General features: G+C 64.6%; 4 protein-coding genes across 10 annotated transcripts; 2 read left to right on the plus strand and 2 right to left on the minus strand.

Annotated features, from left to right (window-relative positions):
- Window positions 1–224: 224 nt before the first annotated feature.
- Window positions 225–2,925, plus strand: TAGLN (transgelin). 3 transcript variants are annotated; one of them, XM_026709109.2, is made up of 5 exons: window positions 225–367; window positions 1,367–1,604; window positions 1,693–1,870; window positions 2,090–2,192; window positions 2,329–2,925. In XM_026709109.2, exons 2-5 carry the CDS (start codon window positions 1,425–1,427, stop codon window positions 2,471–2,473), a joined length of 606 nt encoding a protein of 201 aa, XP_026564894.1. In that variant the 5' UTR covers window positions 225–367; window positions 1,367–1,424; the 3' UTR covers window positions 2,474–2,925. The 3 variants fall into 3 exon arrangements, with proteins under 3 accessions (XP_026564894.1, XP_026564897.1, XP_087794836.1); XM_026709112.2 differs by having other exon boundaries at window positions 274–367; window positions 1,411–1,604; XM_087938710.1 differs by having other exon boundaries at window positions 362–575.
- A 233-nt stretch (window positions 2,926–3,158) lies between these two features.
- Window positions 3,159–12,271, minus strand: PCSK7 (proprotein convertase subtilisin/kexin type 7). Of its 2 annotated transcripts, XM_026709092.2 has the most exons (16): window positions 12,140–12,271; window positions 11,425–11,911; window positions 11,040–11,174; window positions 10,731–10,896; window positions 9,230–9,320; window positions 8,909–8,963; window positions 8,525–8,663; window positions 7,775–7,875; window positions 6,662–6,829; window positions 6,333–6,440; window positions 5,946–6,048; window positions 4,883–5,039; window positions 4,662–4,756; window positions 4,475–4,568; window positions 4,089–4,206; window positions 3,159–4,005 (listed from the first exon to the last, which is right to left on the minus strand). In XM_026709092.2, the coding sequence occupies exons 2-16, from the start codon at window positions 11,872–11,874 to the stop codon at window positions 3,739–3,741; spliced, it is 2,247 nt and encodes a 748-aa protein (XP_026564877.1). In that variant the 5' UTR covers window positions 11,875–11,911; window positions 12,140–12,271; the 3' UTR covers window positions 3,159–3,738. The 2 variants fall into 2 exon arrangements, with proteins under 2 accessions (XP_026564877.1, XP_087794833.1); XM_087938707.1 differs by lacking the exon at window positions 12,140–12,271 and having other exon boundaries at window positions 11,425–12,087.
- An 83-nt stretch (window positions 12,272–12,354) lies between these two features.
- On the plus strand, window positions 12,355–17,754 carry RNF214 (ring finger protein 214). Its single transcript, XM_087938712.1, is given in 15 exon segments — window positions 12,355–12,618; window positions 13,028–13,466; window positions 13,812–13,871; window positions 14,104–14,244; window positions 14,474–14,613; window positions 14,911–14,979; window positions 15,112–15,208; window positions 15,368–15,470; window positions 15,745–15,833; window positions 16,010–16,108; window positions 16,197–16,570; window positions 16,823–16,961; window positions 17,050–17,157; window positions 17,255–17,350; window positions 17,525–17,754. Coding segments are annotated over 15 exon segments (2,097 nt in total). The 5' UTR covers window positions 12,355–12,541; the 3' UTR covers window positions 17,591–17,754.
- A 563-nt stretch (window positions 17,755–18,317) lies between these two features.
- BACE1 (beta-secretase 1) lies at window positions 18,318–25,997 on the minus strand. 4 transcript variants are annotated; one of them, XM_087938718.1, is made up of 10 exons: window positions 25,516–25,997; window positions 24,605–24,693; window positions 24,090–24,306; window positions 23,546–23,683; window positions 23,146–23,280; window positions 22,805–22,906; window positions 22,400–22,549; window positions 20,700–20,871; window positions 20,046–20,283; window positions 18,318–18,649 (listed from the first exon to the last, which is right to left on the minus strand). In XM_087938718.1, the coding sequence occupies exons 1-10, from the start codon at window positions 25,810–25,812 to the stop codon at window positions 18,604–18,606; spliced, it is 1,584 nt and encodes a 527-aa protein (XP_087794844.1). In that variant the 5' UTR covers window positions 25,813–25,997; the 3' UTR covers window positions 18,318–18,603. The 4 variants fall into 4 exon arrangements, with proteins under 4 accessions (XP_087794844.1, XP_087794847.1, XP_026564879.1 ...); XM_087938721.1 differs by having other exon boundaries at window positions 18,518–18,649; window positions 20,046–20,278; window positions 25,516–25,915; XM_026709094.2 differs by lacking the exon at window positions 18,318–18,649 and having other exon boundaries at window positions 19,905–20,283; window positions 25,516–25,915.
- Window positions 25,998–27,584: the final 1,587 nt, after the last annotated feature.

Below are 27,584 nucleotides of genomic sequence, written 5' to 3' on the forward strand. Positions count from 1 at the left end.
CTGCCCTGGGGGGCCCTCCCTCCCTCCCCTCTGCACCCCGAAACGCCTCCTGAGTGACCTCATCCAGGAGGCAGGCGTGAGGTCAGGGCTGGCCGGTCTGGCTGGGGAGAGCTCTGCCTAAAAAGGAGAGGCTGTGCGGGGCCAGCCCAGGCCGAGGAGCATCCGCTGGGACTCAGGCATGCCGAGAATGTCTCCAGGCAAGAACTCTGCTCGACTTTGGAGTCTTTCCCCAAATATGGTGCGCAGCTTCAGCCGCTGAGGAGGGGGAGGGGCGGTGATGTCACGGGCCGGAGGGCCGGAGCCTTTTAGCCCCTCGCCTGGGGCTGCCCAGTCCTGGCAGAGCAGCATCTCGGGAGTCTCCACAGCTGTAAGTGCCTCCCCAGCCCATCCGGCAGGAGCCGCCTTGGGGGGGTCTGGAGCCCTTGCTTCGCTGGGGGGTGGGCTGGGAGGCCATCCGGAAGGGGGGGTGGAAGCCAAGGCTGCAGTGAAAAGCTGATCAACGCTTCCCTGGTCCCAACTGAGTGGGTGCCTGGGCGGGGGAGGAAGCAGCAGAACCGCTGGGAAACACGGCCTTGGTAGGCAGGTGAAGGAGGGCAGAGGGTCCGGGGGGGCGGGGGAGGCGACGGAGGCTTTGGGGAAATGGAGCCTATGAACAGAAGCCAGAGAACGGGGGAGCAACATTTGCCAAGCGGCCACCACCTCCCTGGTGTTTTCTCAAGGGGCCCAGGGTGGGGCTGGCAGCGCCTGGAGATTTCGTCCTGGACTGGAGGCTCGAGGGCAGCCGGGCTGGGTGCATGGAGGAGGGCAGGGGTGTGCCCCTTGTTTCCGGTTTGTGCATGAGGACAGCTGGACTGGGCAACACCTGCTTCCACCCCCGCCTGGGCTGGATCTGGAAGCGCCCCCCACCCACCCCCGCTTGCCTGGGGCTGCGCAGCCCTCTGAACCAGCGCCAGCCTCCTCGCCTGAAGGACGGGCGAGGGGGCAGCTTGGAAGTGGGGCACAAAGAAGACAGCAGGGTCTTGGCACGGATCCGCCTCCTTTTGTTGCTGCCAGATTAGGAAAAGGTGCCAAAAGGTGTGATTGTGGGGTGCGGGGGTGGGGTGGGGGTGGGGAGAGGTCGTCCAACTGTGTCTGCTTCAGCTGACTGACAGGGGAGCCGACTGAACGGCTGGCCTGGAGCAGCCCTTGTGAAACATCTGGGTGGAATGGAGCCAGAGGAAGTGGGCAGGCGAGGCAGGCGGTTTGGCTTCCTTGTGCCCCACCCTGCCTGGCAGCCCTGGGGGGGGGGGGGAGGACCGATGGGAGCCCGAGTGGCCGCCCATCGTCTTGCCTGCCTTCCCTCCTGGTGTTTTGCAACCGCCGGCAGAGCAGCCCAGCTGCCTCCGTCTCCTCGCCTGCTGCCTCCCCCAGACCGTCCTGCGGACATGGCGAACAAGGGCCCCTCCTTTGGGCTGAGCAGGGATGTCCAGGCCAAGATCGAGAAGAAGTACGATGACGAGCTGGAGGAGCGCCTGGTCGAGTGGGTGGTGGCCCAGTGTGGGGCCGAGGTGGGGCGTCCCGAGCGAGGGAGGCTGGGCTTCCAAGTCTGGCTGAAGAATGGCATGGTGAGTGTTGGGGCTCCTCAGGGGGGGACGGGCGTGGTGGCCAGGCCCAGCCCTGGCGGGAGTTGCAGGCGGCCTTCTCCCTCGGCAGATCCTCGGGAAGCTCATCAACAGCCTCTACCCCAGCGGCTCCAAGCCTGTGAAGATCCCAGATCCGCCCCCCACCATGGTCTTCAAGCAGATGGAGCAGATCTCCCACTTCCTGAAGGCGGCCGAGGATTACGGAGTGGTGAAGACAGACATGTTCCAGACAGTCGATCTCTTTGAAGGTGGGGGGCTGCGATCTCGGGGCGGGGGCAGCGTGTGCCATTGCTCCAGAGCCAGAATTCGCAGTCGCCTCCTTGTCCCAGAAAGGCTGGGCCAGGCGGGAGCCCATCGTGTGCAGAGGAGATGAGGGGGGAACCCTTTCTTGGTCAGACTAGGGCGGTGGGGGGTGGACTGTCCCAAGTGGGGCTCTGTCCTCAGCCCAGCTCCGCTTTTCCCTCCAGCCAAGGACATGGCAGCCGTCCAGCGGACCCTCATGGCCTTGGGCAACCTGGCCGTGACCAAGAACGATGGACATTACCAGGGGGACCCCTCGTGGTTCATGAAGTAAGTGGCGTCAGATGAGCCCAAGGCCGGCTGTCTCTGCCTCCTGGGGAGCCGGGGCAGAGGCTGCCTCCAGGGAAAGCCGGGCACAGCACGAGGGCTTGCCAGGGAGCGTGGCCAACGCCTTTTCCCTCCCCAGGAAGTCCCAGGAGAACAAGCGGGACTTCTCCGACAGCCAGCTGAAGGAGGGCAAGAACGTGATCGGCTTACAGATGGGCTCCAACAAAGGGGCATCGCAGGCGGGCATGACGGGCTACGGGCGACCCCGGCAAATCATCAGCTAAGCCCAGTCCAGCTTCTCTGCTGCCCCCAGCTGGCCGGTCTTCCCGCTCTCGCTAACAGCCTGGCAAGCTCTGCCCCACTGCCGCCGCCAGGGGTCTCCACAGGGAATTTCCCCACTCTGCCCCCTAAGCAGCTCCCGGAAGGGGCACCGTGCCCAAAGACTTGTGCTGCTGCTGCTGCTGCGTAGCAACGGGCCGGCCAGGCAGCCAAGCTGCTCCGGAGCCACTGGCCTCTGCATGCTGCCCGCTTCACCCAGCCACCGCACAACCCTCCCGGCCTGCTTTGGCCCCGGCACGCCCCCTGGGGCTGCCGGAAGGCTTCTCCCAACCGCAGAACCGAACTTGGCTGAAGTTGTCCAAGGAGCCCCTCCTGACAGTCCGCCAGGGGCGCAGAACAAAGCTACTCTTTTGTACTTTTTTGGGGTTATTCATTAGATTAAAAACTGAGTATTTTAGGTTCCTTGGCTACGATTTGAGTTTCTTCTCCTCCGCTGGACCGACAGAGTGTGGCAAACCAGGCCAAAGGCTGCCCAGCCCCCCGCTCAGCAGAGGAAGGGACACTGCCGGGCCAGTCGAGGGCGAGCTAGAGGTGGCCCAAAGCCCCTTTCCAGCCCCCCCAGGAAGAGGGGGAGGGGAGGACGGGGCGGCTCCTGGTGCACAGAGAGAGCAGCAGCAGCAGCAGCAGGGCTGGATTTTCAACAACCGTTTATTTTGGAAAAGCGCAAAAGAAGAATTCTGGCGGCTGCTGCTCGTCCAAAGCCAGGAAAACAAAAACAAGTCGTCCAGCTGGCGGGCGTCCCTGGGAGAGGAAGGCAAGGGCCCAGAAAGACCCACGGGGGGGGGTCAGGCCCAATCCAGGGCACCCCAAGCAGGCTCCCAGTGCCTCAGGCGAGCACAGGAGGCAGCCGGCACAGCCAGCTGGCGCAGGGTGCAAGATAAGGCAGTGGGTTGGCAGAACCGGGACCTGCCAGGCCGTGGGCCAAGGAGGAGCCCTGGGTCACGGCCCCAGCCCCCTTCCAGCCTTCAGCAGCCCCTCACCTACCTCTGCAGGCCACGGGGCCTCCTGTCCTTGGGCTGGAACGGCTCTCACTGCCCCCCCCCCCACGCCGGAAGTCCCTCCCTCGGGGGGCAAAGAGAAAAGCCAAGCTGCTTCTCTGGGGCTGCCTGGGGGCCCTCTCAGCTGATATTTGAAGCACAGAGCAGAGAGAGGCAGGCCTAGCATGCTCAGCAAGCCACGGCAGAGGTAGACTGCTCCTGCTCCAGGAGGTTTAGCAGTCCTCTCCCCAGTGGGGGCCTGCAGATCCCCAGCCCTCCTCCAGGTCTCGCCTGCCCAGGGACGGTTGCTGGGCTCCGGCCTCGGCTTCCTTGCACAGGGGCACCGCGTCCTCCATCAGAGCTCCTCCTTCGGGGCCCCTGGAGGCCCGGCGGCTGCTGTGGCCTGGCAGGTCAAAGGCTGCGATGTCGCAGGTCAGCAGCCCTTCCAGCAGGTAGTAGAAGGTCCAGAAGACGGCAAAGCACCCCAGCAGCATCAGGGTCTGGGGGGGAGAGGGAGCAGCAGAGGCTCAGGCCAGGTGGGGGTCTCCCCCCACCCCCTGCCCAGCGGGAAGGGCGTGGTCACCTTGAGGGTGTTGGCTGTGGGGACATAGGGCTGCTGCTCGGGGATCCGGAGGCCGGGGGGGCAGGGCAAGGCGAAGCCCCCGTCCAGGAACTGCCCGCTCATCGCCTTCTCCAGCAGCCTGTCGGGGGGAGACTGATCACCATAGGGACAAGGGCCCCCTCCTGCCCCCCGCCAGGAAGTCCCGCCTTCAGCAAGCCACACCAAGAAGCCCCATTTTACGCCCATCGTGCCAGAGGAGTTGCTGGAGGGCAAAACAGGCCCTGGCCAGAACGGCCCCCTCCTGGTTGGCCCAGGCATTGCACAGCTGGTGCTGGGCCTGGGGAGGGGCAAGGCCCACTCCCCGAGCCCCCCCCACCCCCTCGGCCTGCCCCAGAGCCCCCTCTCACCTCTGCCGCTCCTGGATCTGCGGAGGGGCCCATGAGGAGCCGTAGAGGGTCAGCTGCCACTGGTCCAGCCTGCCTGCCCTCAGCGCCTGGTCGCCTGGAGGAGGAGGAGGAGGCGGCGAGGGGGGCTCAGAGCATGAGGGAGACACCCCGCTTCCCCACTGCTCAGGCGGAGGGACAGGAGACTCACCCACGTCACGGATGGTCAGCCGGTAGGTGCCCTGGGCCTCCTCGCCCCAGCAGCGCACCGTGGAGAAGGTCCAGTCCACAAAGCCGGTGGGGTCTCTGGTGGGGGGGGAGGCAGAGAAGCTGGGGGAGGCCTCCGCCTGCCCGAGAGACACGGCCGGCCCTGGCAGTCCAGCAAGACGGCCCCCAGGGACCCTTGGCTCCTTGCCCCCCACAGAGACTCACGAGTCCATGCTGCGCGCTGTCCCCACCAGGGAGTCCATGCCGCTGGGGCAGACGAGGTGGATCTCCAGGTTGCCACGGCGTGGGTGGGTGATGCTCACCGTCACGGCCACGTGCTCCAGCGTCCTCAACCCCGACGGCTCCAGGTCGGCTTCAGTCACTGGGGGGGGGGGCAGCGGAGGGGCAGAAAGGCTGGGTCTGCAAAGGCCCCCCCAACCGAGAGGGCCCCGGCCGAGGGCTCAGGAGGACCCAGCAGTCGGCAGCAAATTCATCGCCCCCGTTTCTCTGTCCACCACTCACACCCAGAGCCCCCCCCCCCAAAAGAGGCGCTTTTCACAAGGGAACGGAGCCCACCCCTCGGCAGCTGCTGGGGAGCAACCCAGGCTGGATCCACACGGCCGGCAGGAACTCTTCCCCCCCTTCCTTCCAGAGACCCTTCCCCTCAGCAGGGGAGGGGGTTGCTGTGGGTTGCAGCTCTGAAGCTTGGAGCCTCCCCCCCCCCCCATTTGGCCTTTCCCAGCCCTCCTCGTAGAGCCAAGCTTCCGCTGGACAGCAAGGCCTGTGGGGGAAGTTCCCGGGGCCAGAGGGGAGCCAGACCCCCAGCCCTGGCCAAAGGCACTGGGGTGAGCCTAGGGCTGGCCGGCCAGCCAATGCCACCCAGTGTTCCCAGCGGGCGGCTCTCCTTGCCTGCTGGGGAGGCTACTGGGTCCCCGGGCAGTTGCAGGAGGGATCCACCTCCACAGGCTGGCAGGGAGGCCTGCCGATTCCCCTCCTTGGCTCAGCCTGGGGAAAGGCCTGGACGGAGCGAGGCCAAACAGAAGCTGCAGCATTGCCTAAAATGGAGAGCCGGCTGCAGCCCCGGGCCCTCGTCACCCGCGCTGGCAGGGCTGAGCGGGTCGGCTTCAGCCGCTCTTCAGCAGCCTCCTTTGGGTCTCTGCCCTGGGCCGGCCTGCCTGCCCGCCCCCAGCCCCTGCGGCCGGCAGAGGCTGGCCAGCCCTCCAACGAAACAGGGATGGGGAGCCCCGGTTCCCAAGCTGCCCCCTCTCCGCCTCCCCGCTGCACAGACCGTTCCAGGTGGCTTCCAGCTGCCCCGGCTCCAGCGGGATGGCTCTCTTCTCCCTCAGGAGGGGGCTGGCGTAGGAGGCGAGGTAAGGGACAGACTCCCAGACCTGGCAGAGGAATGAGAGGGGATTCGGCTTTCCTGCCCCCCGCCCAGCCAGCCTATGCAGACCAGCCCCCGTGCCCATGTTAAAGCAGCAATGCCAGCAGGGCTGCCCAGGGAAACAGATGCAGCCTCCTTGCAGGGCTCCTCCTGCCAGCTGTGGCTTCGGGGAAGGACCCTGGCACCTTCCTCCTGGAAGGGCCCAAGCCAGGCAGGAGGCCAGGCCGCCTCTCGCCTGCTTACAGAAATGGAGCTCCCTCCCCGCAAAAGCCCAGGGGAGGCAGGGGGCACCTTGGCTGCGTTGACCAGTCGCCAGGCGTTCAGCAGTCCGAACCCATGCTGGGGACTGTGGCTGAGCCCAGCCTGGTTGGTGTCCCAGCGGGCACGGTGGTCTTCGTACTGTGGGAGGAGGCAGCGGGAGAGCCGGTCATTCTGCGGCCAGAGAAGAGCCAGGAGGGAAGGGTGCCTTTGCTGGCCAGGGCACCTGCTTCACCCATCCGGAAGGCAGGCTGGGCTTAAGCCCGGGGAGGGGGGCAGAGCAGCCTTATTGAAAGGCCCCAAGGACAGCCCCCACAGAGCGGGGGCAGTCAGTTGCGGGGGGCTCTGTGGGCCTGGCTCACCTTGGTGGCTGTGAAGACTATGATGTGTTGGACGTCCCTCCAGGTGAGGCAGGGGCGCACCTGCAGCATGAGGGCGATCAGTCCAGCAGCCAAGGGGGCTGCAGCAGAGGTGCCCGTGTGCCCTTCGGTGCAGCCCGTCCCCCTCTGCAAGTCCCAGTCGGTCGTGGCCTGCAGAGGGACAGGGTTGGAGGGGAGCCGGCCAGGAAGTCTCTCCAGCCAGGCCCCCCAGCCCCAAGAGGACCACCCTGATGCCCTGGAAGTGGGCGGGGTTCCTGGCCCTTCAGCCCCCGGGCCTAGGCCACCTGCCACACTCCTGGGCAGAAGGGGAATCCTGGCAGGGCTCTGCCTGGCCCAGCAAAGCACCGAGCGCCATCCGCAGAGCCCGCCTCTCCTCCCAGCGGCTCCATGTGGGTGGGGAGCGCTCAGCCTGCCTTTCGGGGGGGGGGGCTCCCTCCCCTGCCAAGATGGCCAAGCTAACCCAGGATCTGTCCCTTCGGCCAGCTGATCAGAGCCCCGATTGGGATCCTGCAAATCCACCTTCAGTCAAGTCTTTGCTCTGCCAAGAGGCCTGGGGAAATTCCCTCCCTGCAGGGAGCCCTGGCACCCAGAGAGGCCTGGCAGAAACACCAGCCTTCCCAGCGGGATGACCATGACTGGCCAGAGGGATGGGCAGAGAGGCACTGGTGCAGAGGGTAGCAGGAGCCCCCTGGCCGCCTCCTCCTCCTCCTCCTCTGCAGCTGGGCCAGCATCCCCCACAGGAGCCGACAGGAAGGGGTCCCTGCCCTGGGGAAAAGCTGCAGCCGCTGCAACCAAAGACACAGCCACGAAGGCGCCAGCCAAGAGGGGCTCTTTCTCCTCCCCATCCTAAAGGAGAGTCTGTGGGGAGCGGCCGGGGCCAGGGCCTTTGCCAGCCAAGGGCCCAAGATCCTCAAGAGGTCTCTGCAGGGCCTTTCTCTGCCCGTGGCTGGCGAGAGGGGAGCCCAGTCTGCCCCGCAGAATAGCCCACCTGGGAAGGCCAGCAGGGCCCCCAGAAATCCTCCTTGGCATTCAAAAGGAGAACAAGCCCCCTCCCCACCCCCAAGGGAGCGTGGGCAAGGCTGGGGCTCCACTCACAATGCTTCTCATCAACTTGTCACCTCCGCTGAAGGTCACCGCCAGCATGGAAGCGCACTCCTCGGCGTAGAATGGCTTGTAACCCATCTCATCCACAGCGCCTGGGGACCAGAGAGCAGAGACCCCGGGGGGGTGGGCACTGGCACTTGCTTGGCACTGCAGGAACCAGCTGGATTCCTCCCACCTGGCCTGGCTGGCTCTTCCTCCGGAGGACCAGCATTGCCAGCCAGGGTCCGCTTGCCGTGGGGCAGAGCCCCCAAGGGTCCACATGCCTCCCTCCTTTTGTGTGGCTGCAGAGCAAACCCCAGGCCTCTTTGGGAGAGCCCAGAGACCCACAGCCGGGAGGGAGGAGCCTTGGAGGGCCAGGAATCCAATTCTGTGCGGGGAGAACATCCTAACCCCTCCCTGCCCCCGAATGCCAGCGGCCTGGCCTCTTCCTGAGCCTTTCCCAGGCCGCTTTCCCAGGCCCGCTGAAATCTCCCTGGGGGCTGACAAGGCCGCTCACTCCAGACAGCAGGTTTCCCAGCACCTGCCTGGTGTCCGTCTGGCAAGGAATCCGGCGTGACGGAAAGGGGAACCGCAAATCTGCTCAGAGGCTCCTCTCCGGATCTCAGGGGGAGAACCGAGAAGCCGCTCGGCCTCTCGAATGGCACAGGGCGCAAACAGCTCCCCAAACCACGGCCAGGTGGGAGAGAGCCCGGCCCGGGAAAGGCGAGAGCACAGCGACCCCAGCCCTCGCTGCGCCATTACCAATGGTGACTGTGTAGATGGAGTTGGCGTAGCCATCGTAGTTGCAGTTGTCGTTGTGATGGCCCCCGTTGCCACTGGCGACCACGAAGATGCTGCCGAAGCCCCTCCGGCCAGCAATCACGCCGTGCTGCAGGGCGGCCTGTGGAGGACAAGCGCTTCAGGGGGGGGGGCTGCAAGAACCCCCCCCCCGCGGCCCTGCATACACTGCTCCCCTCCCTTCTTCCCAGGTGACAGCCCGGGAGGAAAAGGCCAAGCGGCGGGGGGGCTCATTAGCCGCCTGGCCCTGCAGGTGCTGGGGCACCCCTGAGGGCCACCCGGGCCCCGGGCCCTGCATCCCTGCAAGCCTCGGGCACGGAGCCCCCCCACGCCTGCGCTCCTCCTTACCTTTCCCAGCTGGTGGGGGCCGTCCACTGTTTTGCCATCGTCATCTGGGCCCCAGCTGCAGAGGAAGAGGCAGAGAGGGGCACTTAAAGGGACGAGGGGAGCAAGGGCTGGGACTCAGCATGCCCCCCCCCCGCGCCCCCCCCGAAGGAGAAGGGCAGGGAACTCCGAGTGAGCCGGGGCCGGGCAGGCGTTTGCTTTCCTCGGAGGTCTGCAGGAGGAGCCAGGAGAGCAAGGGAGCCCACCGCCCAGGGGGAAACGGGAGAGGGAAAGCAGTAACGAAAGCAGGCCAAAATTAAATACGCCGCATAAACGTTTGCAAACCTGCAACTGTAGATGTCGTTGATCTGATAGTGCTTGTTAAAGGCGATGGCCTCCAGGCTGTCTGTGAGGGGCCCATCCAGCACCCGGATCCCTGCGGGGGAAGAGGCTCCAGGTTACTCGAGTGGGCCTGGGGGTGGGAGGAAGCGGGCAGCAAAGGCTTCTGTTCCCTCCATCGTCACCGGGGCTCTTCCGTCCCACCGGAACACGCAAAGGGAGCACAGGACTTTGTGGGGCTGGAATGAGCAGCTACTACTAAAAATCCTGAGAAACGTTATTTCACTTAATTTTAGTTAAAACCGAATATCCTGCAAGTGGTTAGTCTCCGGTTCTGAACGATTTCTGCCCTTTGACAGCTTTCAGGATGAAAAAGCTCCCCTCGGCGGCCCCTCCTGAAGTGGGCTGGGCTGCTCAGGGTGTGACTGACCCCCCGCCCACCCCCCAAGTCTTCTGAGCTGCCCCTGGGAGGCTGCGATCCTCAGCTGGCCGGGTCATTTACCTGGCCCACTGCCAAGGAAGCCAGTCTGGCCAGAAAGTGCCAGCAGGGAGGGAAGGGAAGGAGCGCTGCTTCGGTGCAGCTCTCCAAAGGGAGGCTGCCCCCTGGTGGTGGGCATCTCCAGAGCCTTGGCCTGCTCCCATCTGCCCCCCCAAAAAAAAAACATCTGGAAGTCGCTTCCGAGGCAATTTCGGTTGCTCTGAAAGAGGCAGGTCTCTGGGCACCTTAAGGGCCAAACCAGAAGCTGCGATGGAGACCAGCTGCGGCGTCTTCAGCTGCTTCCTTTGCATGAGGAGTGGGGACCATCATGTGGCGGAAAGCTCTCAACCCCCCCCCCAGACTGCGGTAGGCAGGCAGGAGAGCGTCCTCACCCCAACCCTCCATGGCACAACTTTACACACGCACACACTCTGGGGGCCTACCACAGGGGAGTTCCGGCCAGAATACTTTGCACACTGCAGCCTCCCACAGCTCACTTCCAGGCTACCCAGAGCCAAATACTGGGGGTGCCTCCCACTGCACCCCATTGATGCGGCAATGTCCCTGCACTAGACCCCTCCCCCCAGGAAGCAGTGCCCGCGTGGGCAGGGACCTCTCTTTGCAAGACTGGAGGGTGCAAAATGCAGCGTTTGTGTTAGAATTGCAACCTGTAGAACGTCTGGTGACTCCCAAGAATTCAGGCAGGCGACCTTGTAACCCCGACAGCCGCTCTCTGTGGCTCCCCTGTGCCCGTCTGCCGTCTCTCTCTCCTTGCCAGGATGACCAGAGCGGAGGCAGGGGAGATGAACTGAGCTGCCCTGACAGACTCAACGCAGCCTGAAAGGACCCGCTTCCTTTAGAGGCTGAGAGTGGAAGGGGCTCGGCCCTTCGGGCTCCTGGGGGCTGCTCCCCCTCTTCCCCGACTGTTCCCCAGGCAGCATCTCTTCCCCGTCTCCCCAGGTCATTCCTGGCATCCCCCAATACCTGACACCCCCCACCCGCCCCTGCAGAACTGGGCAGTAGCAGCACCTGCAATCCGGCTCCCAAAGGCAACGCCCACTGAGCAGAAGCTGTTATTGGAGGCGGCTGCAATTTCCCCGGCACAGCGGGTCCCGTGGTGGTTGCCATTCTCCTCGTCTGGGTGGGGCATGGGGTCAGGGTCGTTGGAGTTCAAATCATAGCTGCCTTCTGGGCTCTGGGAGAGAGAGCAGCCTGAGGCCCCTCCTCTCCTTGGCCCAGGAGGGACAGGCCAGCCGGTGCCCCCGCCCCCCCGGCCCTTCAAGCCCCAGGGGACTCCTCCGTCCAGAGGAACTGCGGGGCAGAGGGGCAAGCACTCACGTAGTTGGGCTGGATGTCCTTGATGGTGTGTTCAATACCATCGTCCACCACCACCACCGTCACCCCCTGGCCAGTCACGTTCCGCTCCCACACACCAGTCACGTTGATGTCCATCCCGGGGCTTTTGCGATTGTCCTGGCCACCAAGGAGAGAGCAAAGGTGGCCAGAAAGGGGGCGGCATCCCCAGAGCCTGGGGGGGGAGGGGTGGGCAGCCGAACCTTGGCACCTGCCCCGCATAGCCTGGGACTCCCCTCCCTGGCAAGGGGTGGCCGAGGGGGCTGGAGGAAGGCTGCCTTGGAGGGCAGGACACAGCGGGGAAAGGCCCCCCTCCCTCGCCAGCGCAGCCCCGGGGGCTCCGGAGCCAGAAGCCCCGAGGGCGGCTTACCAGGTGCCACTGCTGGGGGAACTTGGGGTCGTTGAAGTGCAGGGCGCGCTTGGAGCGCTTGAGGAGCCGCTGCGCCGCGTGCCACCCCACGCCGGCGTGCCCAGCGAAGAGCGCCTCGGCCGCCCTCCGCAGCCCCGCGGGGGCCCGGTCCGAGGCGCGGGCAGGCCGGTAGGCCAGGAGGTAGTGGCCCTTCAGCTCCCCGATCCGGCCCACGTTGACCAGGCGGGCCTCCCGGGCCAGGTCATCGGCCAGCCGGTCCAGCTCCTCCTCGGGGCCGGTCAGGCGCACGGCCCACGCCAGGGTCTCCGGGCAGCGGGCACCCGAGCAAGGCGGCGCCCCCGCCCGCTGCTCCGTCGCCCCGAAGGCGCCCCAACCGGGGAGCAGCAGCAGCAGCAGCAGCGACGGCAACGCCCGGGCGGGGCAGCGGCGAGCGTCCCCGGCGGCCTCCATCACCGCTCGCCATGGCGGGGCAGCATCGGACCAGCGGCTGCCGGGAGAGAGACGGGGGCGTGAGCGGAGTCCCGGGCGGCCAGCTCCGCTCCGGCGGCTCTCCCGGGCCAGCAGGAAGCGGCGCCTGCCCCGGGGCGCCCAGCCGCAGGACGGGCTCCGGAGGCAGCGCTGCGCCGGGACGGGCCGCGGGCGCTCCCGGGCGAGGCGGCTCCCTCCCGGGCTCCCCTCCCGGGCGACCCTCGGCCCCCGCCCCGCCGAGACGCACCTTCCGCGGGAGCCGGGCGGGATCCGACGGCTGGGGAGGCTCAGACGTCACGTCCGCTGCCCGATGGGCCCCGCCCTCCCTGCGGGGGGGACAAGGAGGCAGACATAGCTATGCCCCCTCCTCCTCCGGAGGGCGGAGCCTGCCCGGCTCGCTCTACACATGCTCGGGAGCCGCCCCTCCCGGCCGACTGGGGCGCTGCGCGCTTTTCCTGCCGTCGCTCTGGCCGCTCGGCCTCGCGGCGCCGCCCGCCGGCAGGAAGAGCAGGCCGCGTCGAGGCCGCCGCAGGTCGGGCAGGGCGCGGAGTGGCGGGCGAGGGTCCCGCGGCCGGAGGGGCGGGCTGAGCCCCGGACACCGCGTCGGGCTCTCCCGGAGGGGCCGCGGCGTTGCCCCTCGGCCCGGGCGATGGCGTCGGAAGAGGCGGCCATGGCCGAGGCGAAGCCCCCCGCCGATGCGGCCCCCCCCGGCGCCGCCGCCCCCAGGTAGGCCGCTCGAGGCCAGGGCGGAGGGGCCCTGCGGGGAGGGTCGCCGGGGCCCTTCGCGCCCCTCCGGCGCCAGGCGGAGCGCCAGGCGGTGGAAACCGCTTTTGCGGGCTCCGAGCTGCCTGCTGCTGGGTCTCTGCGGAGGCCGAAGCGTCGCCTTTCCGGGAGACGCCGGGGCTTCAGCGGCGGCCCTGCGGAGCCTCCCCGAGCCCAAGCGGGGCGTTTGGAAGCGGCGCCGAGAGCCCGCCTGCCCCCTGGCTGGGTCTCCGGTTGCAGGAAGGCCAGTCCGGGGCGTTGGGCCTCCTCCCGGGCACCGGCGAGGCCTTTCCCGGGAAGGGGCGCCGGGAGGGTTTGGGATGCCTTCGCAGAAAGTGGACCGACCCTCCCTCTCTCTCCCTGTCCGCAAAAGCAGCTGCCTCCCCCTGGACGCCGCCCAGCCCAGCCGGCCAAGGGAGTGCCTGGAAGGTGGACTGGGGAGGAATCCCAAAGACCCGGACTCCCCCTCCTCCCCCTCCTCCTCGCCGGTTCCCGACCATCGCAGCCCCGCGGAAGAGCCTGCCTCGCCTGAGGCCGCCGACTTGCCCCCGGCCAGCCCCCGCAGCGAGGAGGCGCCCTCCGTGCCTGAGCCGGCCTCCCCGCCGCCTGGGGAAAGCCCGCCAAGGGCGGCCCCGCTGCTTCTGCAGACCGAGGCCCTCCGCTGCTCCAAGGCTGAGCTGGGGGCGCTGCTCCTGCAGCACAGCAGACGGCGGCAGAACGGGTGCCCGGACTTGGAAGACGAGCCTCTGGCAGCCTCTCTGGGCCAGGAAGAGGATGGGGCTGCAAAGCCCTCCCAGAACATGGCCGTCCAGGTCAGGGAGTGGGTGCTTGGGTGGGCCTTCCCAGGAGGAAGGGGGGCTGGGAGGGGAGGCCCGGGATCCCTGGAGGGCTGGCCCTCAAAGGCAGCTAAGAGATGCCCATGGCCCAGGGTGGGTGCTTCCCTTGCCGCTGCGGCAGTCTGCGGAATCTGGGTGGTAGAGAAAGAGGCGTTGGGCCCCCTTCTCGGCTTCCGCGAGCGCCGTGATGGAGGACCAGCCGGGACCCAGGCCTTTGTGGTGCCCCTCAGCCAGAGGCTGCTAGGCAGAGCCGGTGGAGTCGGAGAAGGTCGCATTTCTGCCTCCGGCTGCTGGCAGACCAATCCTTTCCTTCCTCTGCAGACTGATTTCAGGACGGCTGACTTGGCAGCCAGCACTGACCTGGACATGGAGAAGAACTTGGTGAGTACGGGACGCTCCCCTTCCGCTGGGGCTGGGGCTGAAATAAGTGGCCGGTGCTCCCCATGTGGAGAAAGGGGCCGTGTGCGCTCCACCTGTTGGACTGTTCCCCCTGGCATCCTCCCTGGTCGGGATCTCCTAGCCCAGCCAGGGTGCTTCAGCCGTGCTGGCTTAAGGCTTTGCCTTTTGAAGGTGCCGCCCAGCGGATTCAAACCCCCCTCTTGCTGCCTGATAGGACAAGATGATGTCCGAGAGAGCTTCGTTGAAGGAGCGATACCAAGAGGTCCTGGACAAGCAGAGGCAGGTGGAGAACCAGCTGCAGGTGCAGCTCCAGCATCTGCAACAGCGCAGGGAGGAAGAGATGAAGAATCACCAGGTGGGCCTGCGGTGGCCAGCCAGGGAGTGCCAGGCTCAAACCGGGAAGGAGGGAGCGATGCTGCTTGGGGGAGAATTTGTGGGGCTTCCGAAACCCCACCTGACACCAGAAACGGAGAGCGGCCGAGAGGGTTGTCGGTTGAAGATTGTGGAGCCCCGGCAAAGCGCCTGGAACTCTGAAACCGCGTTGAGGGTGCCGAGAACGTGTCTCTGCTTGCTTTCTGCCCTAGGAGATCTTGAAGGCCATCCAGGACGTGACCGTTAAGCGGAAAGAAACCAGGAAGAAGATGGAGAAGGAAAAGAAGGAGTTTTTGCAGAAGGAGCAGGACCTGAAGGCAGAAATTGAGAAGCTCTGTGAGAAAGGCCGGAGGTATTTCAGGTGGTCAGCTGCTGCCCCCTCCGGAAAGCCGACACTGGAGGGGGCAGCAGGTGACGGAGCAGGGTGGGGGTGGGGCTGCACTTGGGCCCCCATTTCTCCCGCAGGCCTTGCGAGTCGGGAATTCAGGAGGGCCACAGCCCCGTTGTGGGAGCGGCCCAGGCTGGGGCTCCGTTGCGCATCTAGTCCAGACCCCGCCCTTGGGCGTCCTGCTGCCCAGTGCAGCCGCTCTCCCTGGGAGCCCAGGCCGTTCACTGGGCTGCCCTTCTCTCCCTCCCTGCCTCCCCTCAGGCTGCTGAAGGAGCAAGAGGAGAAGGAGAGCAAGATCGCCTCGCTGATGGCTGAGCAGGCAGAGGAGAAGTACGCGGGACGGGGGGAAGGGACTCGTCCCGCTGTGGCCAGCTGGGAAAGCGGCAGGCGGGGCTTGGGCGGGGGGCTCCTCCGGGGCCCCGGCAGGCCCCGGGCTCAGCGGGCCCCTTGCTTGCTCCGCAGGGAAGCCTGGGAGGTGGAGCTGGGCAAGCTGAAGAACCAGCAGGGCGACATCAGCCAGTCAATCCTGGAGGAGACGGAGAGGGCCTGGAAAGCAGAGGTGGGGGCGCGGAGGGAGGACTCGGCCCCTCCCGGGTGGTCTCGGCAGCAGCCGTGAGGCTGGTGGGGGCAGAGGCCCTGGGGGAGGGAGGGGGTCACCGCGACTGCGCTCTCCTGCCCACGCCAGGCAGCCTAAGCGGCTTCTCCCCCCCGCCCCCAGATCCTGTCTCTGGAGAGCCGGAAGGAGCTGCTGGTGCTGAAGCTGGAAGAGGCCGAGAAAGAAGCGGAGCTGCACCTCACCTACCTCAAGTGAGCTCAGAGGAGCAGGAGGCCCCCAGCCTGGGCGGCTCCTGGCAGAAGCCCCCCCGCCCAGTCCTGCTCTCCAGGGCGCTTCCGCTGGGAAGCCCCACGCTGCGACCGCCCCGCTTCCCCCGCTTCAGGCAGGCCTGGCATCACCCTTGCCCTCCGGTGACTGAGGGGCGGCCCCTCGCGCAGAGCCCGGGCTCAAAAGACGGGGGTGGGGAGGGCTGAGCTGGGGGAAGACCTGGCGGTTTGCGAGCGCAGGGCAGAACTCCCCCCGGGGTCTCTTGCACGTAGGTCAGCCCCCGACGCTGGAGACCCTCCGGCCAAAGCAGGAGTGGGAGGCCAGGCTGAACAAAATTCGGATGACCAAGGAGAGCGTCCGGGTACGTGCAAAGGGCTCCTGCCCCCCGGGACCATGGGAGGCACCCCAGGGCTCTCCCCGCGGAGGCTTTGTGGGCCTAGAAGCTGCAGCCTCCGGGGAGAGAGGTGGGTGGGGTCTCCCCTTCCGAGGCTGCTGGAGCGCTTCTCCCACCTTGCTCAACACACGTCCGTCTTCTAGGACAAGTTCAACGACCACATCCAGCTGGTACGGAATGGGGCCAAGTTGAGCAGTCTCCCACAGATCCCCACCCCCCCTCTGCCCCCGCCCCCGTTGGAGGTGAGCGGGGGGGGGGGCGAAGGCTGGTATGGGGGCCCTGGCCGCTACCAGACGCCAGACTAACCGTCTTCCTCCTCCTCCTCCTCAGACAGACTTCCTGCTGCCTCCTTTCCAGGCCAGCTCCTCGCTCGCCCCCCAGGTGCCCTTCCCCATGGGGTCCATTTCCATGCCCCCGATGGTCATGCCCAGCGCTGACCCACGGGTGCTCTCCTTCCCCCTGCTGAACCCCAGCCTCATCGCCAGGCCCAGCCAGCCTTCGCCAACTTTGCCTGCAGCCCAGGAGCGAAGCAGCCCCTGCCTCACTTCCCTGGTCAGTTCCCCTGGGGCGCCCGGACCCTCGCTGCCTCCCCCCCCAGGCCTGGGGGGAGTCAAGGCCCCGCCCGACTTCCATAGACCGCCCCCTGTGGACAAGCTGGAGAAGATCCTGGAGAAGTTGATGTCGCGCTGTCCTCAATGTAACAAGTGAGCGTGGGAGGCAGCCCCCAGCCCCCCGCCCCCCTCTGCCCCAGCAGGCTCAGGCTGATGTCCCCGGCTGGCCTCAGGCAGAGAGGATCCTCCGGCCTTCACCGCCGGGCTGGTGGGCTGGTGCAAGGCCTGCTTGCTTGCGGCCACTGGCCCATGGGAGGAGGAGGAGGAGGAGGCCGCCGGTGGGGGACTGCCGGGCAAGAGCAGCCCCACCCCCTGAGCTGAGCCGCCGCCTCTTCTTCTTCGCAGGGCCCAGCTGACCAATGTCCTCCAGCAGATCAAAGCCGCTCGAAGGACCTTGGCGGGACTTACCATGGAGGAGTTGAGCCAGCTTGTAGCAGCCAAAGTGGCAGAGCAGCAGGAGCGGGTGGCAGCTGTTGGCCCCCAGGTGGGCTGGCCGGCAAGCCTTGGGCGCACTGGGCACTAGGAAGCTGAAGGCGAGCTCAGCCTAACGGGTCTGCTTTCCTCTGCCGCAGCCCCATGGCCGGATGTGCTCCCCCTTGTTTCCTGGTCCGTTGCCTCAGATCAGCAACCCTTTGTTCTTGCCACCTGCACAGGTCCCCTATTCTGGGACGCCCCCCCAGGTGAGTCCAGTGGGGCCTTCCGAGTTTGCTCAAGCCACCTGTTGGGGGAGACCCCTTGCCTGGACTTCACGCCCCTCCTTTGCCTCCTCTCTGCCAGGCACCTGTGGCCTGCAAACTCTGTCTGATGTGCCAGAAGCTCGTGCCGCCTGGCGACCTCCACCCCATGGCCTGTTCACACGTGCTGCACAAGGAGGTGAGGGGCCCGATGAGACCCCTGAGCGGGTTGAATTGGCCTGGCTGCCTAGCGGATCCCAGGCGCTCCGTGGCCCCCTGGGCAGAGACGGAGTCGGGAGGAGGAAGGGGGTTGGGTGTGGGGGGGGCAGGGCTTTCTCCCTGGGGCTGAAGGGCGGCGCTTGTTTCCTCACAGTGCATCAAGTTCTGGGCTCAGACGAACACGAACGACGCCTGCCCCTTCTGCCCCGCCCTGAAATGACCCCGACTGGAGAGAGCAGGCGGAGGCGCTTTGCGCCCGGCCTTCCGACGGCTCTGTATTTATATGGCCATGTATACACCTGTACATTTTTATTCTATAGGGAATGTGTGTATAGAAAGTTCACATCCATCCCCGTTCATAATAAAATGTGTATATTATGCAGCCGTTGGGCGGATCCTCCTTTTCCTCCCTCTGGGGGACCCCGTGGGTTTTGTTCTGGAGAGCGGTGGGAGCGCCAGAGCATTTTCCCTCTGGTGGCCCTGCAGCCCGAGAGGGGCTCTCGGGGGCACCCCAAGCGGCCCGGCCTTCTCTGCCGCCAAGAGCTGCTGCCGGTCTCACAGACGCTTCGGCGTTGGGTCAGGACTGACCCCTGCGGGGCTCTTCCCTGCCCGTGAAGGCCCATGGGGGGGCTGTCAAGGCTGGCTTGGGGGGCCGTGGGTGCGCCGGGAGAGGAGGGAGGGGGTTTCGGGCCTAAGCTGGACTCCAGCAACGAAGGGGAAACTCCCCCACGGGGGGGCACCCTGGAAACGGCTCCCTGCAGTGGGCAATTCCAGCGAGTGGCAGCCTGGCCTGGAAGGCCATTTTACCCCAACTTGGCTCCACGCAAACAGCCCTCGCAGGAGTGAGAAACACGTCGCCCTGTCCCGCCTCTCCCTCCTCCAGGCCCGCATGAAGCCCACAAAACCCGTCCGAACAACTTGGCCAAAGCACAAAACACAAAACACAGTTAAGAGGTTTTCCAGCGTTTTCCTCCTCTTGCATTTGAGACAAAATGGGAAGATTGGGGAGCCAATATTACAAATATTTACAAAATATTGTACAAGCACATTGACCGCAGCTCATCCCCATCTCCCACGGACAGCAATGGGGGTCTCTGCCCTGTCAGCCTCCCAAGGCTTCCCCACCAGGAGGCAAAAGTTCCCAGCCTTCAGCCGTTTGGTCCTCGGGCAGGACACAGCCAGGGGGCTGGAAAGGGGGGGCGGGGAGGAATCCAGCAGAGGGAATTGTAATTCCTAACCCGCTTCTGTCCATTGCAAAGGAAACACCTTGGACTCCACCCTGCAGAATAACAGAAGTTGGAAGGGACCTTGGAGGTCAGCTAGCCTACCCCCCTGCTCAAGCAGAAATCCTATACCACTGTGGAAGCGCTGCCTGTGCTGCTGAGGGGTCTGGCACCGCCCTGTTCCAATCCTGCCTGACACTCCCTGGGTTGCTCAGCAGAGGCCCCAGAGCAGGGATAAGAGGCCCGGCTGCCCAGCGGCTTCCGTGTGGCAGAGAGGCAGCAGGCGACAGAGCCCGGGCGGGACGGCCTGTGGCCCCGTGGCAGGCCAGCTGCAGGCTGCTGAGGAAAGGCGTCTCTGTGACCGTCCGTTCCCTGAGTAGCCTCCGATGCCCGCAATTGCCCAAGGCCACTGGGTGCCCAAGCTGGCAACAGGGCTGCCTTGGGCTCAAACCCTCTGAATCTTCCCAAACTCCTGGGCTGGGAGGGCAGAACCTCTGGGCCAGACCGCAGAAAGGGTGAGGAAGAAGGGCCAGAAGGCGGCTGCCAATTCAGCCTTGCCTGGCATCCAAGGCAGGAGGCTGGCACCGGGGATCCCGCTGATGGGAGGTCACACTCAGGGCGCTTGATTCCGCCAGTGGGAGAGTCCCATCCCCCCACCTCCCAGAAGTGGGGCCACTGGCCAGCTCATGAGGCCTCCCTAGAGGAGGAAGGGCAGCGCCATACGCAGGGCAGCAGAAGGGCCGCCCTCCCCACCTCCTAGGCAGCTGTTGCAGCCCCAGATCCTTCTCCGTTCCTGGAATTCGGGTTCTACAGCCATCTATCCTTTCACCAACCCAGAGGGTCCTCCGCCACCTGGAGCTGATCCCTGCCTCAGCCAGCATGGGGGACGGGTGTCCTTGAAATGGGGGTCACCATAATTCCAAGCAGGCACCCGAAGACTCTGAAAACGGGGCACAGCAACCCACCTTCGGTTTCATAAGTACTGAGATTCAGAGAAACAAGCACGCCAAACACCCCGCCCCCCTCTTGATTAATTACAAAGAAGCACTGCTCCGAAGCCCCCGCCCCCTTTCGGTCTACTGCTTCCCTGGTGCGCAAGCTGCATCGGTCACTGGCCAATTCAGAGCAATGGGACAAAAGGGGTTTCCTGGACAGACGATGGGACTCCCTGCCAGTCCTGCCCGCTGCCTGCACAAGTTGCAGGGCTCCCGGGACACCAGTGGAAGCAACGGGTCTTGCGCCGCAAAAGGCCCTGCCAACCTCTCTGCCCGCCACGGGCCAGAGGCCGGTGGTTGTGGTGGGCCCCAGGCGGCAGCAGAGAACCTCAGCATCAGCAGCTGCCTGCGTGGAGAAGGCAAAGGCCACAGCAGCCCCAAGGGAGGGGATGATGGCTGCAGTGCCAACGCCCAGCCGTGTCACCAGCACGGGCTGGAGGTGGGGGGCAGCGCTCACTTTAGCAGGGAAATGTCATCCGCGAAGTCGTCATGGCCGCGGCGGAGGCAGCGGAGGCAGCGCCACTGCGAGACCATCAGGCAGAGAGGAAGCATGAAGAGGGCACAAATGGCTGCCATGATGTAGGCGATGGTCATCAGCATCGACTCGTCCGTCTGGGGGACGTTGTAGCCACAGTCCTCCATGTTGGAGTGCAGGAAAGGCCCATCCACGGAGGCCACCCGGAACGCGTCCTGCACTGAACACAGGGGCGGAGGCGAGGCGTGACAACGGGGACCTGGCAGAGGCCCCATCCCCACCCGGAGCCCATCCCTGGGGCAGGAATGGCAGAGGAGAGGCAGGCCAACAGGACCCGCTGATGTCTGGAGAAGGCCAGGCAGAAGCCAGCCGGGGCTCCAAAGCCCTGGGGCTCCCAGGGGCCCGGGGAGAAGGGGCGCTCCAGACGTGTTGGTGGGAGGGGCGACAACACACTTCAGAACTGCCCCCCCCAGGACCCCGCTTCAGCTGAACTCAAGGCCCCTTTTCATGCTGGGGGGGAGCAGAGCGTGGCCTTGCAGGTAACCCAAGGGGGCTGTGGGGCGATCCGGGTCACCAAGCTCTTCAGGGGGGAGGCAGCAGGTGCGACGGCTACCCCCTCCCTCCTCTGAGACCTACCATGGCAAGTGCTGACCGCAAAGCCAATGCGCCTCTGAGCCCGGTCAAAGACCACGTAGAAGCCCTCCATGATGACGGCCCCCATAACGGTGCCGGTGGAGGACTGGGAGACAGCAAACTTGTAGCACTCATCCTGGGAGGTAGCCACGTCCTCGACTGGCCGCAGGTATTGCTGAGAGAGAAGGCAACAAGGGCGTGAGGCCAGGCCACGTCCCAAGAAAGGGTCAACAGGGCAGCAGGCTTCGGCACTCCCCGGAGGATCAGGGACGGCTGCGGGCGTCCTCAGCCAAGGGGGTTGAAGGGCAGTTGAGCCATTTCTTTGACAGAACTGGAAGGACCTCGGGGCTCCTGTAGCTGAACGCCCGTGTCAACTCATAAAAGTTCTCTATACACGTTTTATAGTTGCTAACAGAAAGAAAGGGGGGGAGTTTCAAAGAGCAGGCAGCAGTGTGGAATCAAAAGTACATTCCATTCATATTTTTTTCAGAGACTGATTAGATGACTGAAGCTTCTGCCCACAAAAATCTAATTGGGGAGCATGATTGACGACTCTGGGCTATGGACGTGTTTCATTGGATGATACACCCAGAGGGGTTGGGGGGGGGAAGCAGGATCAAGGGTGACGGTGAATTGCGTATCTCAGAGTCGGCTACGCCCAGGCTAATGCCGGCAAGTTAACTTCTAATAAATCCTTTCCAGTTTTGGGAGTGTGGCTTGAGGCTCATGATTTAATTGGGGTAACTGCTGGAATCCTGACAGCCCGCCTGGCCAGAGGCAGAATTCCACTATTCTGCCATCCTGACGGGTGGGCATCAGGCCCATGGAAATCTCTTCCTAAAGGTGTTTCTTCCGGGTTTTTTTCTGACATCCAATCCAAACTTTTAACTGTCAAAGGACAGTTTCTTCTCCCGTCTTCTGAACAACTTTCCCTGCCTTCTGCACAACAGAGCTTGAGCTATGTGGAGACCCCCGAATTTCTCTTCCCCAGGCTAAGCGCATCCCAGGCCAGGAGCCTCTCCTGCCCCCTTGGCTGCTCTCCTCTGACCTCCCCAGGGCTACGGGTGCCAAGTGCAGTCTGGCCCGTGAACCGTAATGAGGGCAGCTCTTCTCGATTTTCATCCCTGCTGCATTTTCCTTTCTGGCTGGCCAGGAAAAATTAAGCAGCATCCCAAGTCAAGCTCAGAAATTAATCTATGGATCAAATATCCTGCTTGAAAAGATCTTATGCATTTACTAAAAAAACAAAGTGCTCCTGTAGGACTGGTATAGTTTTAGCCAGAGGAGCTCCATTTTGTGGGGGGGAAGCTTTTGGCCCCTTGCTCGCTGCAGTGCTTAGAGGTTTTCCCTTTGGGCCTCTCGTACTACAAGGCCCCGTGGCGGCCTTATCACACAACAAGGACTGTCCGCAACCAGGACAGCAGGGAAAACAAGGCTGACCAGTTGGAAACAAACGTCTTGGTTAGAGCGTACTAGCTCCCCTTGTCTCCTTGCAGATGAATTAGCTAGAAAGTTTTACACGCTTAATTATTCACCTTGTCAGTGAGGGACAGAAAGGGAACAGCAAATCCAGCATTTGGGTGGGCCAATCAATGGTTTGGCCAATACGGTCTTCCCAATATCTCAACGGACCTTCCGTCCAGCTTCCCTCTGCTGATATTGCCCTCCAAAGAGACTCTTACTTTTGAGGAGCTGGCACCCACCTGGGGCAGGATGCTGATCCGGAAGGAGTGGTTGGTGGTCTCACCCATCAGGTAGAGAGAGATGACCGGGAAGATGTTCCAGGGGGTTGTTCCCACCTGCCAGCAAACCAGCTGCTCCCCCAGCCAGAAGCCATCCGGGAACTTCTCGGTCTGGGGTGAGGGAGCCAGGACGGAAACAGCTCAGCCAAAGGCAGCAGAGGCCGTGAAGGCGCCAGACACCCCACCCCCCTCGGAAGACGAAGCTATTTCAGGTTCCCCGCCAAGGGGCTCGTCCCGTCCCTTTCCATCACTGTTCAGGCAGGGACCAAGCGCAGCCCCCTCCCAGACAAAACCACTGTTGGGGTACCCTGCCTCCTGGGGGATGCGGTCTCTGCCCCTCACCCCACCCACCCCGGCTTCTCTCACCGAGGAAGCTGTCTTGATGGACTTCACGGCCTCCTCAAAGACCTTCTTGGGCAGGCGAAGGTTGGTGGTGCCACTGTCCACAATGCTCTTGTCGTAATTGTACTGGGGAGGTGGGGGGGGGGATACAATTCAGGTGCTGGTTCCATGTTTGTGTGAGGCCCAGCCGGGGATGAGCAGGGCAGGGAAGCCGCTCGGGAGGCAGCAGGCCGCTCTGAGGGAGGCAAGGTGCTGCTGCTCCCTCCCACAGTCCAGAGGCACTTAACCAAGTCAGCATGCAGCACCTGTGCCAAGTCCCCAGGTGGCAGTCCTCCCTCCCCCCCCCCGATCAGCAGCCCCTTCACCTCCTTGCAGTCCATCTGGAGGTCCTGCCCGTTGATCTCAATCTTGACTATGACAACCTCGTAGTACCATTCCTTCCGGATGGGCGTGTACCAGATGTTGCCCCTGTAGAGAGTCTGGTCGATGCCCCCAATGATCTGTGAGGGAAGGGGAACTGTTAGGGGTGGGAGGCAGAGGGCCCACCCAGAACATGGTTGGAGACTGGCTTACGTGGGGAGCCGCTGCCTCTTGCAAGCTCCCTTCTTTGGGTACAGGCACAAGCTGGCCCACTTGGGGGAAGAAACAAGGCCTATGCCGTAGCCTCCTCTAAACGGAAACGCTTTGCTCTCTAGTCTCTCAGAAGACAGTTTGTTGAGATCGTCTAAAGGCCATGATGCCATAATAGGAGCCACATGCCCTCACCATGCTGCCCCCCACGGAAGCCAGGGTCTCCGAATCATTGGTCGGGAAGCTTGTGCCACACAGCTGCAGGGAGAAGATGTTGGCCACCTGCGTCTGCTTCACCAGAGAGTCGAAGAAGGGCTCCAGGCTGTTGTCCGGCTGGCGGGAGAGAGAGAGAGAGAAAGAGGCATGCCAACAGTGCGGTTGGGCATCCTCGCTCACCTGGAAAGAGGCGTCAGGTGAAGGCCGTGACTTCTCCGATTGCCCCTTCCCCCAGCAACATATTGGGACTGCATCTCCCAGAATTCCTAGCTGGCTACAGATGATGGGAAGCCTTCCTGTAAAACACCTGGAGGACAGAGGGGCACAGGGAGGGCTGGAGGGCTTTAACCGTCTTCCTGACCTAGATGGGGTCTTGGCTCCTCTGGGCAGCAGTGCTGCAGCCGCTTCAAGGCCTTCCCTGAGCTGGCTCCACACACTTAAGTCCAAAGGCCCAAACCAACCAGCCAGCATCCTGCTCAGGGAAAGACTTGCATGACGTGAAGCTTGAGAGAAAGGAGCTCACCCGGGCAATTTCGGCATATGCCAAGCCCAGGATGCCTTCCCAGTTGGAGCCGTTGATAAAGAACTTGTCCGACTTGATGATGGCGGCAATGTTGGCACGGACGGTGACATTTGGGCCATGAGGGATGGCCACCAAGTCAGTGCCCAGCTCTCCCTCCCACTTCCCTTGCGTGTAGGGCACATAGACTCCCTTCTGCAGGTCCCGGTAGGTGCTGGAGCTACAAGAGACATGAGCAGAAAGTCGGTGCCACGGTGCTCCGGACAGGACAAGAGGCAAGAGGAGGAGGCCAGGCTCAGCCTTCCGGTAGGTTCCGGGAGCCAGCCTGTAGCCGGCCAGAGGCCGAAAGCCCAGCATGCAGACGCAGCGGGGGAGGGAGCCAGGCAGGAACACCACTGCCTCTCTTGCCCCCCCCCCCCTGCCCCCCCACCGGTGTCTTTCTGAAAGCAAGCTGGGGGAGCTGTGGAGCCAGCCCCCCCCCTCCCGAACAGCTGACCTCACCACCCTTGCCTACTCACAGCTGGCGCTGATAGTATCGCTGCAGGAACTGATGAGGGGCTGCACCCACAGCAAAGTTGCTGCTTCCAGTGTCCACCAGGATATTCAGCTGGAAGAGAGAAGAGCCCATGGGAGGAGGAGGCTGAAACTGCTTCACGCACAACCTTGGAAAAGGCCTCTGCACCCCACCCACATTTGACCAGGGAGCCTTGGTTTCCAGATGTGCTGGCTACATCTAGAGTTCCGACGACGCGCCCAGGAGACGGGCTCTAGAAGCAGCAAGCAGGGTCTCCAGCCTCAGAAGAGAAGAGTCAGGGCTTCCTCGGTTACCCTTTCCTGCAGCAAGGGCTGTGGGGAAGGCCAAGGGCCCCCGGGGCTGCCCTTGGGGACCCCAGCTTGGGAGGAAGGAGCATGGAGGTCGACAACAGGGCCTCGGGGGAGGAAGGGGTGACGGCCTCAACGGGACGGGCCTTTCCAGAAGGAGGCCAAGCAGCTCCGGGAGCCTCTGCCCGATTCAAGGTCACAGGCAGGCCGCCTTTTGAGCCCTGCCGCCCTGGGCAGCTGCTCGACTGGCCCACCATTTGCACACCGGCAGTTCTGGAAAGGAGCCGCGCATCCGCACGCTGAGCAGGCGCAGCAGGAGACGCCAGGAGCGGCCTCCTTCCTACGGGCCCGGCCCGTGGCGCTCCTCTCCCCGCCAAGGCCTGCCGGGCCAGGCTCCCGCCGGGCTCGGAGCACCCAAAGGGCCGGGAGGCCGCTGCGCACAAGAGCGCAGCTCGCTCGGGAGCCGGCATCGCTCTTTCCGCCTCAGCGACCCTGGCTCGCCCCGCCGCTTTGCAGGGGCCGGGATGAGGTGCGGCCAGCAGGGCCCCTCGGAGCCTGCAGCAGCCGCGCCCCGGCCAGGCCGGCAGAGGCGCCCGCCGCCCCTCACCTTCTGCGGGGGGCTGCCCACCGTCATCTCCACGTAGTAGCCCTGCCCCGACTTGCCGCGCAGGTTGTCCACCATGGCCACGAAGCTGCTGCTGCTGCTGCTGCTGCTGCTGGGGCCGGCGCGGCGGCGGCCTTGCTCCCGCTCCTCCTCGGCCGAGCGCCGCGCCCGTCCTTCCGCCGCCGGCGCCCCGGGCAGCGCGCTGTGCAGCGGCAAGCGGAGCCCGGCCGGGGTGCCTCCCAGGCCGCGCGGCCCGCCCGAGCCCAGCCACAGCCAGAGCGCCAGCAGCGCTGGAGACATGCCGGGCGCCTGTGCGGACGGCGGCGGCTCTACAGCGGCATCTCTGCCGAGGGCGCGGCGGAACGGCGGAGGCTCCGGGCCCGCGGGCGGCGGCGGCGGCGGCGGCGGCGGCGGCGGCGGCCAAGTTTCCCTCTGCCGGAGCTCGCCGGGAACTGTCGACCTGGCCCGGGCGGCGGCGCCTTTGCGCAGGCGGCGGCGGCGGGAGGAGGAGGAGGAGCTGCGGTGCGGGCAGGCGGTGGGCGCGTCTCCTCCGCTCGGCGCTGGGCGGGGCGGCGGCGGAGGCCCAACCCGGTTTCCCCGCCAGCGCCCGGCCGCGGCGCCTGCCTTGTGCTGCCCGCTCGCCCGCCCACCCTCTGCCGGAGGCACCGGCGGCTTTTGCTCTCGGGGCCCTCCGTGGGACCGGCCCGCCGGGGGATAAGCGCCGCGCCGGTGAGGAAGGCTCCGCGGCGGGCGGGCGGGCGAGGCCGCCTCCTTTGCCTTGTCCTCCCGGGAAGAGAGCCGCCTTCGGACGGCTCGGCTGCTTTCGTCGTTTGCCGCATCCCGAAAAGTGGACTAAAGCCCAGCTGAGCGTCGGCGGAGCGACTCCCGGGCCGAGAGCGGCTCCGGACGGGGCTTTGGGCTCCAGTTCAGTTTAATAAAGCCCATCGGAGGCAGCAGAGCAGCCGGGCCGCCAGAGGTGCGAAGGTAGGCGATTCCCCTTGAAGCGGGGACTGGCTCGGGGGAGACGTGCGAACTGAGGTGTACAGTCCCTGGGTTCACGCGTGGGCGGAGGAGGGTCGCCTCCTTCGCCCGGTACCCGAGACCTCCTAAGGTGCAGCAGCTGGTGCCATCCGGCAGAGGGCGGGCATCCTCGAGCTCCGCTGCGGCCTGTCCTGGCGCAGATTGAGGGGCAGCCGGCCAAACTTGCAACCTCCCCTGCTGCCCCATTTCTTAGAGGAGGAAGGAAAAGCGAGGGGGCCAACCTGGCCTTGGGTCTCCCGAAGACGCTTTTGCAGGAGGCCCTGCTAGCCTGAGAGGGGGAAGCCCTCCCGCCAAAGGCCACTGGTCCCGCGGGGGTCAGAGTCCCTGGTACTGACCCCCAAGTGGAAGCACGAAGCCTACAGTAGGTGCTCCTCCTGCAGCCAGAAGCCCCCCGCACTGGGAGGGAGCTCCCTCCACTTGCATTGAGCCAACCAAGCTGTTAAACAGCACCAGCACCAGCCCTGTTTTAAAAAGGCCTTTTGAACCCATTTGCCCCAGAAACAGCCATGTTGCTTTGATCCGAAGAGCTTCTGCACATCACTGCACTAAGAAAGTGCTGGCCGGCCGGCCACAAGCCCAATCTAAGGTGCTCAGCGTCTGCCCTGGCTGTGCTCAGCAGAATCCTTCATTTTCCACTGCAAGCCGTTTTTGAACTGGATCTCTTGGGCCGCTTGGGACCTGCTGGAGGGTTTCCTTTTGAGGGCCTGAGACCCCAACCTTAAAGGCACTTCATTTAACAGGAACGTATTATTTTCAGTCTGCTTTCATCTTGCCTGCATAGAAACTCAGAACAGGAATCTGCCAACACTGCCTGCTTGATAAGGACCTCTGAAAGCAGATTCAGCCATAGCTAGATGCACAGGATGCAGTTAGAACAGTACTTAGCTCTTTTCAGCTTGGGATGAGGAGCAAGCAGGGGTCTAGCTGGTATAGATCATGCCAAGGGCATCTGAACAGCACGAATTGTACATGTGTTATTCCACACTGAACATCTTTACTTCTACATGTGCTGTAAGAAATTTGCAACCAAT

Source organism: Pseudonaja textilis, chromosome 9, assembly GCF_049901715.1.
Source record: "Pseudonaja textilis isolate UNSWEBS1 chromosome 9, rPseTex1.2, whole genome shotgun sequence".
NCBI classification, from domain to species: Eukaryota; Metazoa; Chordata; class Lepidosauria; order Squamata; family Elapidae; genus Pseudonaja; species Pseudonaja textilis.

Excerpts from the sequence above, each read along its gene's own strand:
- TAGLN (XM_026709109.2), top strand. The coding sequence starts at position 1,425 with ATGGCGAACAAGGGCCCCTCCTTTGGGCTGAGCAGGGATGTCCAGGCC. Across the intron at positions 1,605-1,692 it reads TCTGGCTGAAGAATGGCATG|ATCCTCGGGAAGCTCATCAA; the intron begins GTGAGTGTTGGG and ends CTCCCTCGGCAG. Across the intron at positions 1,871-2,089 it reads GACAGTCGATCTCTTTGAAG|CCAAGGACATGGCAGCCGTC; the intron begins GTGGGGGGCTGC and ends TTTTCCCTCCAG.
- PCSK7 (XM_026709092.2), bottom strand. The coding sequence starts at position 11,874 with ATGGAGGCCGCCGGGGACGCTCGCCGCTGCCCCGCCCGGGCGTTGCCG. Across the intron at positions 10,897-11,039 it reads AGGACATCCAGCCCAACTAC|AGCCCAGAAGGCAGCTATGA; the intron begins GTGAGTGCTTGC and ends TCTCTCTCCCAG. Across the intron at positions 5,040-5,945 it reads GCTGGAAGCCACCTGGAACG|TGACTGAAGCCGACCTGGAG; the intron begins GTCTGTGCAGCG and ends CCCCCCCCCCAG.
- BACE1 (XM_087938718.1), bottom strand. The coding sequence starts at position 25,812 with ATGTCTCCAGCGCTGCTGGCGCTCTGGCTGTGGCTGGGCTCGGGCGGG. Across the intron at positions 23,281-23,545 it reads CTTCCGTGGGGGGCAGCATG|ATCATTGGGGGCATCGACCA; the intron begins GTGAGGGCATGT and ends CTTCCCTCACAG. Across the intron at positions 22,907-23,145 it reads TCCAGATGGACTGCAAGGAG|TACAATTACGACAAGAGCAT; the intron begins GTGAAGGGGCTG and ends CCACCTCCCCAG.